General features: G+C 42.9%; 1 protein-coding gene across 3 annotated transcripts in view; it reads right to left on the minus strand.

Annotated features, from left to right (window-relative positions):
• Positions 1–4872: 4872 nt before the first annotated feature.
• The window catches only part of PTPRZ1 (protein tyrosine phosphatase receptor type Z1), a 269276-nt gene continuing 256886 nt past the window's right edge, over positions 4873–17262 (minus strand). For all 3 annotated transcript variants that reach the window (XM_033958764.1, XM_033958765.1, XM_033958763.1), the window contains 7 exons: positions 15402–15495; positions 12625–12698; positions 11102–11230; positions 10676–10822; positions 9288–9430; positions 7343–7478; positions 4873–5818 (listed from right to left, as the gene is read on the minus strand). In XM_033958764.1, the coding sequence (XP_033814655.1) occupies positions 5678–5818; positions 7343–7478; positions 9288–9430; positions 10676–10822; positions 11102–11230; positions 12625–12698; positions 15402–15495 (864 nt within the window). In that variant the 3' untranslated portion in view covers positions 4873–5677. The remainder of the gene's footprint in view (positions 5819–7342; positions 7479–9287; positions 9431–10675; positions 10823–11101; positions 11231–12624; positions 12699–15401; positions 15496–17262) is intronic.

The raw sequence follows: 17262 nt of genomic DNA on the forward strand, positions 1-17262 counted from the left end.
TCTCCACCTGACTTGCACGTTGCCTGACTCCGCCCCCTTCAATATTCTGGCTCCTCATTAGTCAGTTCTTTCCTGCTCAAGAAGGGGACCAATCGCTACTGCCACACATGATATTTAATGGGTTGCAGTAGCGATTGGAAATCGGAGGATTTCGGAGCTGAGAGGCAAGCCCAGGATTTTTTTTGGAGTCGCTGCCTGGATTGGAGAGGAGTCACTGCTTCAGACTTGGAGGAGCTGAAATTTCATTGAAAACTTCGGCGCTACAAGTAGAGGTAAGGTGCACACTTTCCTACTACTTGCCTGCCCAGGGTTGGCGGCGGCGGCAGGGGTGGGGGGGGGGATTCTTTGACCGGTTGGAGACGGGAGTCTGGCTGAACTGGGAGCTGGTTCTTTTTTTTTTTTAATCTGAGTACTAGTATAGTAGTGTGCTGTGTCCATTTCCATGGGTTACTGAATCCTATTCCTGAACATGTGCTGCAAGAATGGAGGAATCCAGCACATGTTCAATATGTAACCCATGGGAATACGTTAATAAAGATAAGTATATAAAATCATACCTGTTTGAGGCTTTTATGCATGCTGCGGTGACGGTGACGGGGCGGTGAATGGGATGGCAGTGGCAGTGACGGGGCGGTGAAGGGAACGGCGGTGACGGGGCGGTGCAGAGGATGGTGGGACGGGGCGGTGACGGGGACAGATTTTTTCCCCGTGTCATTCTCTACTGAGTATCGCCAGTAAACCCTCCCCTCCAAAAAAAAAAAAAAAAAATCTCTATCACCACAGTATTTTTTACCTTGTTATCAGAGCTTTGTGCTTCCTGCCCTCGGTGCTTAATGCCTCGACCCTTAAAAGAATTTCCTTCCAGGTTGCATTGTTCAACTGTGAAGCGTGCAGATTACAACCAAGCATGTATAACTTAGGACAGTGGTCTCTTAACATGCAGCCCCTGAAGTCATCTACTGCGGCCCCCAAACAGTTGGCTGAAATGCTCTTTCAAATCCTTTAAATGCTTTAATTTCAATCTGTCCACTTGATATATTAGCTGCAGAAAACCTATTAAGTGCGTAGCCGTTTCATTTATGGAATTTGCTACTGTTAACAATCCAAGATCAAGAATATGTTTTAAAAGCTCATTTTGTGCTGTAGAATCCATGTTAGAATTAATTTTTTAAATACCCAGTCTGAACAAGCAGGTCATGGCGGTTTACAAAATTAGTAGTATGCGTAAGCTTAAAATCTTTTCATGGCCCCCAGAGCTTTCTTGTATCCATGGTGCAGCTCTTTTCATGAAAAATGCTGAAGACAACGGAGCTAAGAATATCGAGATCCTAATACCCCTATCCAGTGGCGTACCTAGGGTATGTGGCACCGGGGGCCCATCATTTTTTGACACCCCCCCCTATGTAAAAAAATATTTTTTGCAATGGCCATGAAACAGAATAAATGGTCAGAATAGAAACAGGCAGTGAAAATTTTCTTATATTCCAAACATAACATAACATAAATTATGTCTGAATTGTCATGACATCAGAAGTACATATGGAGTAGTTGCAGGTGATGCTTGGGACAGTTCTGATTGTGTTAGTTCGGTTTTATGTGTTTTTTGAATAGAAGGGTTTTTATTTCTTTTTGAAGGTTTTGCAGTATGTGGTCGATGTCAATTGGTTGTAGGGTTGGGGGTCGAGTGTTGCAGCTCGAATGGCTAGGAGGTTGTCGAACAGTTTTTTTCTTTTGAGGTTTTTGGTTGGAGGGTGTGTGAATGGTGCGTGAGTTCTCCTATGTCTGTTTGAAGTGGATTGAATTATTTAGCTGAAGAAATTAGTTACCCCCTCATCCCACACACATTAATTCTCTTCCATTTTTGTTCCCATTATAAAAAACACTGATAAGTTCCCAGAAAAAAAATACATTAAAATAAGAAGTGAAAACAAAGGCCCCTACAGATGAGAACATAACATAAGAATAGCCTAACTGGGTCAGACCAATGGTCCATCATGCCCAGTAGCCCATTCTCATGGTAGCCAATCCAGGACACTAATACCTGGTCAAAACCCAAAGAGTAGCAACATTCCATGCTACCGATCCAGGGCAAGCAGACACTTCCCCCATGTCTTAATAAAAGATTATGGACTTTTCCTCCAGGAATTTGTCCAAATCTTTCTTAAAACCAGCTACACTATCTGCTTTTACCATAACTTCTGGCCACTTCATTTTTAAGTTTAGATCTTTCCTTTCAAACAGAGACCTTGCTAGATGTCAAATACAGCACAAGGTAACTTCACATGGACTTAGCTGTGCAGGAAATGTGAATCTCCTCATACACCCACCATATAGTGCAAAAATGTGCAAAGGTCTGTTTTTTTCTTTCGATCACTACATAGCCTAATGCCACACAAGCAGCGCTGTTACAAACATATTCTGTAGGTCAATGCTAAGGATAACAAAGTTTCCTTCCTTGGACCAGAAGGAGATACTGATAAACCACTGGAAGAGATCCCAAAACAACACCCAAAGACCCACTCAGTGTGTGAACCAGTTGAGTGGAGTGGACTAACTGGGGGGTGGAAATGGGCCCGGAGTTTGCTCAGCAGAATTTCCCAGACCACCTCTTCCTCTCAACACATTGACACGCTGCCACCATCACCACTAGGAACACCTCACTGGGTAGGCCAGCTATGCTATAAACTTTATAAAACACATTATTATATTTTCTTATAAAACACATATTTTAACTGAACTCTCTGACATCCTCAGCCTTTTCCATTCACAAAAATAGAAGGAAGAAAAGTTCCCATTTCCTGCTGTCTCATGTCCCCGGCCTATACAATATTTTTTTTCTGCAGACCCTTCAAAAGTCTGACCAAATCCTCGTTTCACTTGCATTATAAAGTACTGAGGATGCCATCTCTCCCCAATCCCAGGTCCTAATGTCTAAGACAGTAGCGCAAACTAATGCTGCCAGATTCAGGAAAAAAAATTTTGATTCAATTCAGCCTATTGAATTGGTTTTTCAATTCGATTTTCCTGCCCAGTTGGGTGATTTTTTTCAAAACTCCTGGTGGGTTTTATAGCTTTTTCACCCCCTTTGGCTTCTCCTAACCACACTGGCGCTGTGGTGTAAATAAAATAAAGAAACAAAAAGGACTTTTCCTCTCTCTTTTAAATCCTAGCTCACGTTTGCAGTCCAACACCAGCTCTGGCAGGATACACATTTCAAATCTGACATATTATAATCACAAAACAGAAAATAAAATTAATTTTTCTACCTTTTGTTGTCTGGTTATATTTCAAATCTTGTTGGTCCAAGGCTCTGGTTTTCTTCTGATAACTTGCTTGCCAGGGTCTCCTTCTTTCTGCATGCTAACCATCCATCTGCCAACTCTGTCCTCCCTTTCCATTTCCCTTCCCTTCCTAGGAAGTCTGGTATCTTTCCTTTTTTTCATCTCCCTCCACAGATCCACCTTTTCTTAAATACCCTTTCATCCGGCATCTCTCCCTCCTTCCCCACCACCCCAGAGTCCACCATCTCTCCCTTTCTTTTCCTAATTACCCTCCTATCCAGTATCTCTATCCCTCCTCCACACCATCCCTTGTGTCCAATTTCTCTCCCTTTCTGTTCCTTCCCTCCCTAAATCCCATGGTCCATCATCTCTCTCCCTCTCCTCTATTTTCAGACCCATTATTTCTTTCCCCCCCCCCCCAAAGTTTGGCATATGCACGTCTCTTTGAACACCCCTTCCCTCCGTGTACTTCTAAATCATGGTCCCCCCCAAAGGCCTGTCCCCCCTTAAAGGTCTGCCTGTCCCCCCTTAAAGGTCTGCCTGTCCCCCCTTGAAGGCCTGCACCCCCACTTGAAGGCCTGTCCCATCCCCTTGTAGGCCTGTCCCCCCCTTGAAGGTCTGCACCCCCCGAAGGCCTGCACCCCCCCGAAGGCCTGTCCCCCACTTGAAGGCCTGCACCCCCCCGAAGGCCTGTCCCCCCCCCTTGAAGGCCTGTCCCACCCCCTTGTAGGCCTGTCCCCCCCTTGAAGGCCTGCCTGCCTTTCCCCCCTTGAAGGCCTGTCCCCCCCCTTGAAGGCCTGCACCCCCTTGAAGGCCTGCATCCCCCCCCAAAGGCCTACACCCCCCCAAGGCCTGCCTGCCCCCCCTTTAAGGCCTGCACCCCTTGAAGGTCTGCACCCCCCCCGAAGGCCTGTCTCCCCTTGAAGGCCTGCCTGCCTGCCTGTCACCCCCTCCCCCTTGAAAGCCTGCCTGCCTGCCTGCCCGCCCGCCCCACCCTGAAGGCCTGATGCCCCGACCCACCCCGAAGGACCGCTCGCCCCCCTGGCCTCTCCGCACCACCTATGAAGCAGCCGCAGCAGGATCGCGAAGTCAGCGTCAGCAATCCCTGCGCTGCTTAGGCGCTGCTTCCTGCGCCATGGTCCCGCCCCCTCCTCTGACGTCAGAGGAGGGGCGGGATTGCGGCGCAGGAAGCAGCGCCTAAGCAGCGCAGGGATCGCTGACGCTGACTTCGCGATCCTGCTGCGGGCTGCTTCACAGGTGGTGCAGGAAGGTCAGTGGGGCGAGCGGTCCTTCGGGGGTGGGGGGGACTGAACGGCAAGGCCGGGAGCACCCCCTTAGGGCTGGCACCCGGGGCGCACCGCCCCCCCCCCCCCCCCCCCCCCCGCGGTACGCCACTGCCCCTATCTGAAAGCAATGCATACAATTGTAAGCTTAATAAAATATTCCACAGGTAGTCGGTGCTATGCATTCAATACTGGGGGTCATATTATCCCATATTGAAAATCTTACCACCACCTGTCCAATTTCTTTCTGTTCCAGCCGTAACAAATGTGCATACGGAACTTCTAAGATAAATAATGAATTACAGTGATGAATTAAAATGAGCATAGTTTTATTTTCCATAAAATGTTAAAATTACATGCCTGAAACGTGAGTTATCACTGTAAGGTACAGATAAAAGATGGGGTGAATTGTTAAAATAAAAGCAGACACGGTGTCCTCATAGCAGTGCGGTTACACATAACTAGAAAACGGACTCTGTAGTAAAATATAAAACTCTACAATTATAAATATAAATTTGGTCCATGTGAAATCACTATAACAGTATTTACAATAAGTGTTATGTCATTTCTAACGTCGGTATCTACTGCAGTCCTGAAATGTTTAATACGACAGAACAATGTTTTATTTACATTCTTCCATTTTTAACAGTTAATCTTCTAGCAAGCTTAAGGTTTCCTACAAATATCACAATTAAAAATCTTGACGTTAAGAACCACGTTAAGAATCTTGACGTTAGCCACAGTGGAGGGATCTCCTGACATCCATCAATTCAAGGTTAGAAACCTGGTCAAAGAGGGAAGCTAATACTGAACACATACTAGAGTTGACATTCATAGAAACAGTGTGAAAGTCTATAGCATAAAGTTCAATCAAGTTAGTCCAGATTTAACAAATGGGGTTTAACAAATGACGTCTCTGAAAAGGCACACATTGTTAACGATGTAAGTTCAGCTGTAAAATTCATGTGCGACAGGAAAGATCGTCTTGAGGGCTGTAAACAGATTGTACATCAACTGGACACACAGTTCCCTCAAACTGAACACCCTTCCCCCCCCCCCCCCCCCAAACAAAAAAATCTCTGACCCATAAAAAGCTCCAGGAATCCATTCTTGTTAAACCAAAGATTCTAAGCTCTCTGCAGGGTTCCCATCTGGTAGGTTTGTGCCGTTGATCTCAACGGAAGTGGAAGGGTTTTCCTCTTGTCTACTGCTGACCAGGCTGAGCATGGCCTTGTACAAGAACTGGTACTGGTCCTTGGAGAAAAGAAAAGGATGTGATTATTTCAGTCTATCTGAATTGGTAGCCAGCAAGAGCAAATTTCATTGTAAACTTTTGCCTCCTTTTATGGGTGAAAGGAAGATGGTTATGGAGTGTACAGCGTAGACTCGATTCTGCCACATTACTGGTTTGTGTGAAAAAAAATCAATTCACAGAGATACTCGGCATTAGCAGTGAACATAAAAATTTGCATTTTGTAGTGAAACAAAGACCTGAAGAGGTGCTATGTGTTTCAGCCACGTAAACATGTGTAACCATGTTTACGTGGCTTATATGCCCAGTCCAAGCTCTGCCGTAGAATATTCTGCTTCATTTCCATCCCTCCTACACTCATTACTTTTCTGATTTATTTATTGGGATTTATTAACTGCCTTTATGAAGAGATTCACCTAAGGTGTACAAATGGATATCCATTCTCACCAGGCCTACCCACACATCTAGAATAAGTAGGTAAGGGTATTATGAAATGATGTAATGGCTGGTTCCTAGTGGGAAAGGCAGCGAGTTTAAGAGAGGTGAAAGGCAACATGTAGGACATTAAAAAAAGGTAATAAAGGAGGCAAGAAGCAGATGTGTGGAGAAAGGAATAAGGTGTTAGGACAGGTTAAAAAAAGACAGAGATAGAACCAGCAGGCATAGCAAGGAAAGGAGGTGCCTGGCATCACCATGCCAAGCCATGTGCCCCCCCCCCCCCTCAAACCATGTGGCAACATCACTACCACACTCTTCCCTGCCATGCTTGTCTCTACCCCTGCATTCTCTGTACCACTTCAAATCTTGGCTGGCAGCAAGCTGCATCTCTTACCTATTGCTTGTGGTAGCCTCAGCTCTCCCTATGATGTCACTTCCTGATCCTGTGACCAGGATTACTAAAACTGGGCTACATTTTTATTACATTTATTTAAATTCATTATACAATTGATTAAATGGTCTCTGCCAGTGAAATGGTTCTTATTTACTGTCAATGATATATTTACTGTACGCTGAACCCATCATACTGTGCTTTGGGATGAATGTAGTTGTGGAAGAGGGTACCATTGTGATGTCACAATAACATTATATCACATCACCATAAACTTGAGCAAAAGGAAAAGTTGAAGAGTGAGGAAGAAAAGGTGTGCCCAAACAAAAATGTCTTGTGTGATAAAACCAGGCTATGATAAGGGGAGAAGAGAGGGAGTTGATATTATTTCTAGAACTGTGGATATTGTCATAATTGCTGTTAATTAATGTATTTCTACTGTAATCTACGTTGTTCTCTTTTTAACACAAAATCCCAATCACATGCAATAAATAAGTTATCATATAAGTGCTATCCTGTAGTTCCTGGGGAGACAGTAGTTGGGCTATATTGTTTACCCACAGCCTTTTTTTGTATTTTTGGATAGATACTGTTGGACCTTCTTCTTGTTAACTACTGTGGCAAGCAGATAAGTTCCTCCAAAATTCCTTAATTAAGAGTGCAGTGCAACAGATAGTATTTTTAAAGAATAACTTACAAGGTCCGTAAAGACCCCCGGCCTCATTAGATTGATCATCTTGGCCACATGATAAACATCTATGGAGCCTTCGTTTTCCAGCTGCTGCATGAGTGAAAAGAGTGCACAGAATGTCCCAGCCGTCACCCCTCCAAGCCTTTGAAGAACATAAACAGAATGGCATGAGCAGTCTCAAATGAGAAAAGGCTTACAGTCCCTGATAAATGTCGATTCCAACCATATAGTGGTAAAGAGCTAAGTCTTTTCTGAAACCTCATATTGTTTAACTCCAAACTGAGTTCCCCAGGAAGTGAGTTCTGAATTGTCAGGGTGCCACTTGATGACAGAAGCCAAAACTCAGGGGTCCCCAACCTCAGTCACTCAAGATCACAATCCTTTCAGGTTTTTTGGGATTCCCACATAGAGTATACACAATTTCTATTTGCATATTATGGAGAACCAGACATAAGAAACTACTCAATTGCTTGGACGCCATGGGCATTTCTGGTAAAGTGTATTGATGGTTTCAAGGGAGGGTTTTTTTTGTTTTTTTTGCAATTGCGTATATATCAAGTGTATTTGGATAATATACTTTCTGATAGATGGAATAACCCATATGATGTCCTCCAGGGTTCCACTCTCTCCCTTTTAGAGAAGACAGAGGTTATGTTGGTGGGTAAATCTGATCGGGAGAGATGGCCAAAAGAACTAAAAGTGGTAGATGAGGTATTGCAAGTGAGGGAATCAATGACAATTTTGGGAGGGAGATTGGACCCTGGGCTTACAATGAACTGTCAAGTGACAAAAACAATACAAATATGCTTCACTCAGATACATTTATTGTATCGTGTGAAACCAATGCTTTCATCGCTTGATTTCTTGTCATGGTTGGACTACTGCAATAACCAAATAACCATTGCGGGTGGTACAGAACTTCGTGACTAGATTGATAACAGGAACATCAAGAAATGAGCACATTACACCATATCTTCGACAACTTCTCTGGTTGCTAGTTGTATTTAGAATCCAATAGAAAGTAATTATGATCTGTCACTAATTTCTATATGGTTTGATTCCAGAATTCTTTAAGAGTAAGATGTCTAGTTATCAACCAACAAGATCACTGCGTTTGGAAAAGTCTGCATTGTTGAAAATAAATGTCAACCCAAAATATGCGGAAACCAATGCAATGACCTTTTCGTGTGCAGGGGTAAAACTATGGAATGCCTTTGTCAGCCAAATTCGGAAATGCAGTGATAGCTCATTTAGAAAACTGTTAAAACACAATTATTTGTTGATGCATTTGTCTGAGTACTGATTGTTGTTAAAATTAATGCTTTCTGTTTCTACTTGTTTTAACATTTTATGTATGTAATCATTTTGTAAACCGTTTTGATATAAAATGGTATAGAAATTTTTAAAATAAATAAAATAATAAATAAATTTTGAATGTCTACTTGGCTTCTTTAGGGACTAGCTCAGTGTATCGCAAACTGTGTACCTCCTGAGATTTCTGGTGTGCTGCGACACACTGGCGAGGAGGAAAGTCGTGGCGAGAGGCATGTCCTGTAGGAAGTCAGCCGGCGCAGCTGACTCTCCTCCTTGCCGGCGTCTCTCCTTTTCTCCCCGCACCTCCTGGATCCCTGTAATGGCGGGGTCAGGACCAGATGGGCCTTCGTGCATGCGTAGATGTTGACGCGATGATGTCATGCATGCACGTGATGTCATCGCATTGATTTCCGGGTGCCTTCTGGCCGGGGCACTGGATTTAGTGTGCCACCGGCTGGAAAAGTTTGCGAGACACTGGTCTAGATTAACAGCTCCACATTTTTCCACTGAAACTGGGAGAGGGGAGAAGGACCCAACACGGCTGGAATTCCTGATACCACATGGACGAGATTCTCCAGGAAAAAGGAAACAATTACAACCATAATTACACAATGTTTGTTTAAAAAAAAATACATACTCATCGTGAATAATCATTGGCCCATCTCTGCTGATTGCTTCTTCCCGGATGACACTTATAAGTTCGAATGTTTTACTGATGGGACTATCTGGATTTGGCCATTTTGGACACTGAAAATGCCTTACTTCAAGCACATAATCATCCTGTAGGAACAAAAAAGGGAACGCAGGAAACTTGAGATGAATCACCATGGGTTGCAGGGACTATTCTTTTTCTTCTCCACAGACATAGCCTAGAGAGAAGAGAGCCCTGGACAACCATGTCCTCTCTTTTCACTGCCAGAGCAAGAAGAAACTGGATTTGTCAGGAAGGCTTGTCATGAGCCAGATAACCCAGTAGTGTACCAAAATGTTCTCTCCCTCCTCACTTTCCCCTGAGCCCTGTAGTAAGTTCTCCTCCCATAGTGTTACTGCTATACTTTTTGAAGTTGTACACCAACATATTTTTCTAGAGGTTACTTTTTGAGACACTAACTCAGTTGCCATCAATCATGCATTGTTTTGCATCCAAATGTAATTTTTCTCTATTCTATGCAGTAGCATAATAAGGGGGGGGGGAGGGATGGACCGCCCTGGGTGCCGGCACCTCTTCGTTCCCTCCACGCCATGTTTGTGTCCTCCTTCCTCCCTGTACCTATTTAAATGTTCGCCTGCGCGAGCAAATTTTCGGGCCTGTTGCTCCCGCCGGCCTAGCTGCCCTCTAAAATCACTTCCAGGTTGCGGGACCAGGAAGTGACGTCAGAGGCCAAGCTAAAGCCGGCGTGAGCAACAGGCCAGAGAAGCTGCTTGCGTTGGTGAAAATTTAAAGAGGTACAGTGGGGAGAATGGAGGATGAAGAAGGAACGGGGGCGGTGGAGAGAATGCATGAGGGAGCACCTTTGCCCCTCGTATGGCCACTGATTCTCGGGGGGGGGGGGGTCATTTTAAGCAAATTTTACTTTGGGTAGAAGACTATTTAAATCACTATAAGCTACTAGATAGTTATAATTTTGTCTATAGTAGTGTGCATTTAATTTATGAATTTTGATTGAAACTTTTCATTGTTACCCAACCATAACAATGTCTTTTAAAATAGAAGCTGCTATATCAAATGGAACTATACAGTTCTGGTCAACAAACATATCAGGGGTAGTCAAATGGGTCCACAAGCCAGTCGGGTTTTCAGGATATCCCTAATAAATATGCAAGCAAGAGATTTGCATGCCTGTCACCCCCATTATATGGAAATATCTCTCATGCATATTCATTAGGGATATCCTGACAACTCGACTGGCCTGTGGATCCATTTGATTAGCACTGACACATACCATTAATCTATTTTACACTCATAACGGATTTGGTCTGATAGCAAATGTGAAATAGGCCCTGGAATCAGTGGGAGTTTCTTACCTGTGTAGCCTCTAAAATAAAGTCTTGAATGATGAGCTTTTCCTCGTTTGAGAGACACATGTGGTCTTCACCTATCATAGTGACTGTGAAGGTCTCGCAATTTATTGGCTCATCTTTGTTCGGCCAGTACACAAACTCATCTTCGGCCTGTAAAGAAAAGTTTCTATTAACTTTCTCTGCATCCATGAGTTTTAGCTTTCTCACAAATATAAATACAGAAGGGATAGACACTTGCAAATAAGAATTTAGGTGTACTGATTTTTGATTAGGTTTTATTGATTTTTTGATCTAGCTTTCATAGTTTACATGTCTTTTTTTTTTTTTAATACAATGCAATACTTTTCCTAATCTTGTTCTGCATTGTGGCATATAAGTCATTCCATGCCACTGGACAAAAGCACACAACTTATTCTGACCAAATCTTACCATGTTTTGGTTATCGGGAAGCATAATTATGAGTTGGGCATTGTGGTCCCATATCATTCTCCAGAAATCCTTGATGGTATGCAACAAAGGATGCTGGGTAACAATGTATTCACTGCTTTGATGATATCCCTATAAAAAAAATTCAAAGCATGACTTTTTTAATTAGTAATTTTGCTTATAAATAACAACTAGGGAATAGCTGGTTGGGGGTCTCAGTCAAGGCCAACAGCGGGAGGTTCGCTTCGTTGTGCTGCCGGCTGCCTGAAGATTTTAAATTACAGTGGCGGGGAGGTGGGTGGGTCATACTAGCTTTGGTGACAACTTAAGTAGTCAGGAAGAACAATCTCAGTACAGAAGGAAAATAACATATTGCCCTGTACATCTCGATATGGTTAATGCATGAGAGTAAAGGGCGCAGGTTGCTATATCCACATAACTTGTGACGAGAACATTCGGGACCTGTGAGGAAGACCTTTTTGGTCAAAACACGGACCGTGTTGGGTCCTCTTCATCAACCATAATTGCGGATGTATTTCAGTATTTTTAAACAGAATTTTGTGTTCTAATAAAAGCCTACACAGCAACATTGGATTCCACAGTCTTTTTTTGTTTTGGGTTTTTCATCTTGTTAGTATCATAATATCGCAGAAAAAGCCCGTAGACAGTTTGCTGGCACAGATTTAAAATAACAGATTTTCTGGCCAATGTATGAAAATATGTCTATTAATGACCCTTCTTTTCATTCACCGATTGATTCTGTGGTTCATTCTTTCATCAGTGCCAACTGCTTGTGATTTCCTGTTGAGCCAATCTAGAGTGCCTGAGTGGTCTATAAACAGAGAAGTCAGGGTTCAAATCCCCCCATAATTCCTAATAAAGGGTATGGAACTTATCTCGTATGAGGAAAGACACGCAGCTCCTGACTGGATAAGGCCCGACTTCGTACAGGATGGGGCGGTCGGAGTGAACTGCGAGTGATTTCCTGCACTCGCGGTGCTCCGGCTGCCCTCCTGCTGCCCTCTCCCGGCTCCCCCCTAAAAAAATCGTATTTGCGGTTTTTCGAGATTTGCGGGGGTTCCTGGAATGGAACCCCCGCAAATCTCAGGGGAGCACTGTACAACCAAACGTACGTCAATTAAAAAAATATGTTGCAGAGAAAGTTTAGGGGGTCATTAAAAACTAGAGGGGGGCAGGGAGACTCTGCTTGAAGGGGATAGGAGTGGAGGCAGGATGGTGCAGGTTGACGGGGTGTCTGTTGCCTTGTCTGGTGATAAACCTTTTTGGATGCAACTGAACCCTGATTACGAAATAGTGAAGATCTCTGGTTTACAGAGTCACCACAGCCCTCCATCACCCTTAATACTTCCCTCTATATGTAAACCAAACAGGTTTGAATTCTGGCACTGCTCTGGTTAAATCTGTACCTGGAAATGTTATGTCTTCTTCTCCCCACTATAACAGATCAATAGAATAGTACAGTTATGAATGGATAGTGAATTTTAGCATCTGGTTATCCAACTTACCATGATATACGAAGCATTGATATAGTCACTGCCTTCACCAGCCAAGGAGGAAAGCCCTACTCGGGATCTTTCCACTGGAAAAAAGAATGTTCATTTATGAATTGACACCATTTTTTTTGTTTTTCTTAAATCTTTATTGATTTTCATATATCAACAGTGCAATACAGAAGTATATAAACATATAATAAATCACGAAAAGCACATTTAGTCAACAAAAACATAAATACATAGATTCTTTCAATAACCTTTCCCTATTTAAAGTAGTAACGTAATCCCACTCTCGTCCCACCCACCTGGATGTATGTATTCAAAGGGCTAAAATTAAAATAAAAGTATCCCTCCCCCCACCCTCCCTCTTCCCTGGAAATAAACAAAAAATTAAAGACAAAAGACAACTATAATGAAGTTCTTTGTTCTGATTTCACGGTTCATAGTCTGTCGTGCGACGACAATCCAGCGCTGACAATTCGGCGCAAGACAGAAGCGCGCCGCGGAAAAACTTAATTTTAAAGAGCTCCAAAGCGGGGTGTGAGTGGGGAACCCCCCCACTTTACTGCATAGTGTTTGTGCTGCTGTTGGGGGGGGGGGGACAGAACCCTGCATTATAGAAAAAACTGAACTTTTTCTGATTTTTTTCAGGAAAAGTTCCTTTTTCTCTATAATGTGGGGGGTTGCACCCCCCACACCCCCTAACGGGAGCATGAACACAATGCAGTAAAATGGTGGGCTTCCCCCCACACCCCCGTCAGAGCTCTTTAAAACAAAGTTTTCCTGCGGCACACTTCTTTCTTGCGCCGAATTGTCAGCGCTGTATATCAAGTTAAAATTTATTAAAATGTGTCTACACCAAGATGCCTACTTGAAAAGTAGGCATGGTTAGGGGAAGAGTTTGGGAGTGGAATGAGTTAGGCTCCAGTAGGCGCCTACCTGACAGTATTTTAGGCCACGAAAACCCTGGCCTAACATACTAGTGCCTAAGTTTTTGAGGCCTACTAGCGCCTAATTTGAGTTAGATGCCACTAGGCGCGACTCTATAAATGGCGCCTAACTTTGAATGACATGCAGTAGTTGCCACTTCCCCAGGCGCCTACCAATTTAGGCTCTATTTACAGAATCAGGGCCCGAGAGCCAATTCTATGACATCTTTGCGCCAGGATGCCTTTATAGAATATGAGCATAAGTCACACGTGATGAGCAAGTTACACGTGATGATTTATGCTAGGTCAATGGGTGCAATGCGTGTAACTAATAGTGTTGTATTGTAGGGTCATGAAATGGTTAACTGTTGTTTAAAATATTGCTCTGGCCTACATAGCTGAAAACAGTGTACAATCTACTGACCTCATCTGCCTAAAATGTATGGCCCTACCTTACAACATTGTAAGCTAAATAGATAAGAGTTTGAGCCATGATGTACCCTGCCCTCCTGTACATGTAACATTTAGAACTGTAAGATTTAGATAAGCAGAGAAATGAGCTAGTTTCCTATAGGACTATAAGTTGTAGCCCTGAACCTATCAGAAGTGCTGGCTTAGGACCAATAATAATTGTAGAAAAGTTATAGAAGTAACAAATGAGAAGTTGTAGTTTTTGCATGTATTAGTTTGCATATGTTTAGTGAAAAGGGCATAAAAGTCCATGCATTTCCTGATTCTAACACTCTAGTAAGCAGGCTGTTCACTGTACTAGAGTCCGGCATGCTGTAATAAACCTCTTGTACTTTCTTCACGCCTCTGACTTTGTGTGTCCAAGTGACCTTTCAGTATAAGTTAGGTGCATAAGGCACATAAACTACATGCATCTGGTCATACAATTGCCCTAAAAATACCTCATCGGAGACAGCTATTACATATTCAGGTTTTAACAAGCCTCTGAGAAACAGGGGATGTGGAGAATCTACCATACTATGAGTGCTACGGGACTAGCCAAGTCTCCTTTGCATACGGCACTACTTCATTTACATTTCAGCACATACATGTTAATGTGATGAGGGCAAAGATAAGAGGGAAGAAGAGGGTTTTCAGGATATAAGGAAGTAGGAATCCAAGGGTTAGACAATAGATCACTTACAGGTCATGGACCTGATGGGCCGCCGCGGGAGCGGACCGCTGGGCTCGATGGACCCTTGGTCTGACCCAGCGGAGGCAAATTCTTATGTTCTTATGTACATTAAAACCTAGCTGTATCGCCCTTAACACGATTAGACTCTGCTGCCTAGATTAGTACCATTTTACAGAACTATTTTTATATGGAACACAGAAGATTTAGAATCAGAAAATAATATTAAATATTGAACTAGGCCAGTTACTGGGCAGACTTGCACGGTCTGTGTCTGTGTATGGCCGTTTGGTGGAGGATGGGCAGGGGAGGGCTTCAATGGCTGGGAGGGTGTAGATGGGCTGGAGTAAGTCTTAACAGAGATTTTGGCAGTTGGAACCCAAGCACAGTACCGGGTAAAGCTTTGGATTCTTGCCCTGAAATAGCTAAGAAGAAAAATTACAAAAAATAAAATTAAAAAAAAAAAATTTAAATTGAATCAGGTTGGGCAGACTGGATGGACCATTCGGGTCTTTATCTGCCGTCATCTACTATGGAAAGAAAATGAAAGGAATGTTCTGGAAAGTAAGATCCAAATGAAGATAAAAATTATACAGAAAACTAATTTGTTTTTTTTTAGCTGTTGCTGCTCCTAAGACAGGAAAAAATTATATCAAACATGCATTCTATAGTTATCTATTTTTTTTCTTAAGACTGCAACCAGTCAATGATCATCTTACCAGGAATGATGGCCGAAGTTCGGTTCTTTTCCCTGTTATGTTGCTTCAGAGCAGTTGAATAATCAGATTGAAGTACATTGGCCTGGCTTAGCAGCTGAAACAGTGAAACAGAGCAAGTAGAGACCACATTTGTCTAATCTAATCTAAGACAAAAGTTTCTATACCGTGAAATTCAAAAGGTCCTATGTGGTTTACATTATTATTGACTTACTATACGGAAAGTAGATCAAAAGATACAGTGAATATAACTTAATAAAAAATAAAATACTTAACATAAATAACTTTAAACTCCATAAAAAAATATAGGCCCTCTTTTAACTAAGCCGTGGTAGAGATTTCTACCTGGAGCACTATATGCATCAACGTTGCTCTGATGTTCATAGGAATTCTATGAGCACTGGAGCAGTGTTGGACCATTTAGTGCTCCAAAATCTCTACTAGAGAATGACACAGGGACAAATTTGTCCCCATCCCCACAGGAACTCAATTTCGCCATCCCGTGCCCGCGAGTTTTGTTGTTGTCCTTGGCCTTGCTCCATTCCTGTAAGCTCTGCCTTAACCGCACATGCCTCGAACACTTATGATTTTAAAGAGTTTGAGACTTGTGCAGATGAGGATAGAGCTTGCAGAAATGGGGCAGGGACAGGAAATGAACTCACGGGTTCAGGACAGGACAGGAAAATGAGTTCCTGTGGGGATGGGGAAAAATTGTCCCTGTGTCATTCTCTAATCTCTATCATGGCTTAATAAAAGAGGGCCCATAATTCATTGCTAAAGTAAATTAACAACTATGACAAAATAAAACATAGTTTAAAAAAAAAAAATCCAAAACAAACTTCAAAAAGAGAATTCATTCTAAATATAAGGGGCAAACCATTCCATACAGAAACGGAAAAGGAAAAAGAAAAAGAAAATAGGAAAAGAAGCCTTCCAATGTTTGCTGTATCTCAAACTAACAAGCGAAGGTTATAAAAAAGCTAAATCTTTTGTTTAGAATGACAAGTATTATTTAAGGAGAAAAAAAAAGAAAAATTCTATAGCTTCTTCAAGTGATCAGGAACAAAGCCATAAACTAGTTTATCCTCTATAATAAAACCCTAAGCGCGCATGCGCACTTACAACTCCGTGATCCCTGACAGCATGATTTGAGACTCCGTGGCCATGTTCGATTTTCAGCATATGCAGCGTGTTGCGGCTTGCGGCATGTGCGGTGGCTTGCGATGCCTGCGGCGGTGAGAGCAACGGCAGAAGGGTGTTCTTCGAGGTACTGTGAGACGTCCGGCTGCTACTGCTGCACAGGGAAGTGGAGGGGGAGAGGGAAAAGGGGCTGCTTTGGGGGGGGGCAGGGGTGTGCTGGGGGGCAGGCAGCAATTTTGGTTTGCTCAGGGGGGGGGCAGGGGGCCAGGAAGAGAGACAGACAGAAAACGGCCAAGGAGAGAGAGAGACAGAAAGAAAGAAAGACAGACAGACAGCGGCTAAGGAGAGAGAGAGACAGAAAGAAAGAAAGACAGACAGAAAACGGCCAAGGAGAGAGAGAGACAGAAAGAAAGAAAGACAGACAGACAGTGGCTAAGGAGAGAGAGAGACAGAAAAAAAGAAAGACAGACAGACACATCTATTCTAGCACCCGTTAATGTAACGGGCTTAAAGACTAGTGAATAACAAAGTACTTTGAACTGCACTCTTGCAGATACAAGAAGTCAATTAAATGTTTTCAGCAGTGAGGATGCTTTATCATACTAGAACAATGAAAAACCATTCTTGCTGCCGTATTTTGAAGCATTTCTAGTTTGATCATTAACTTCTGTGGGATGCTGCAGTAAAATGTGTTACAATAGAGTCTAAGCTGGATAATATCATT

Source organism: Geotrypetes seraphini, chromosome 9, assembly GCF_902459505.1.
Source record: "Geotrypetes seraphini chromosome 9, aGeoSer1.1, whole genome shotgun sequence".
Taxonomy (NCBI): Eukaryota; Metazoa; Chordata; class Amphibia; order Gymnophiona; family Dermophiidae; genus Geotrypetes; species Geotrypetes seraphini.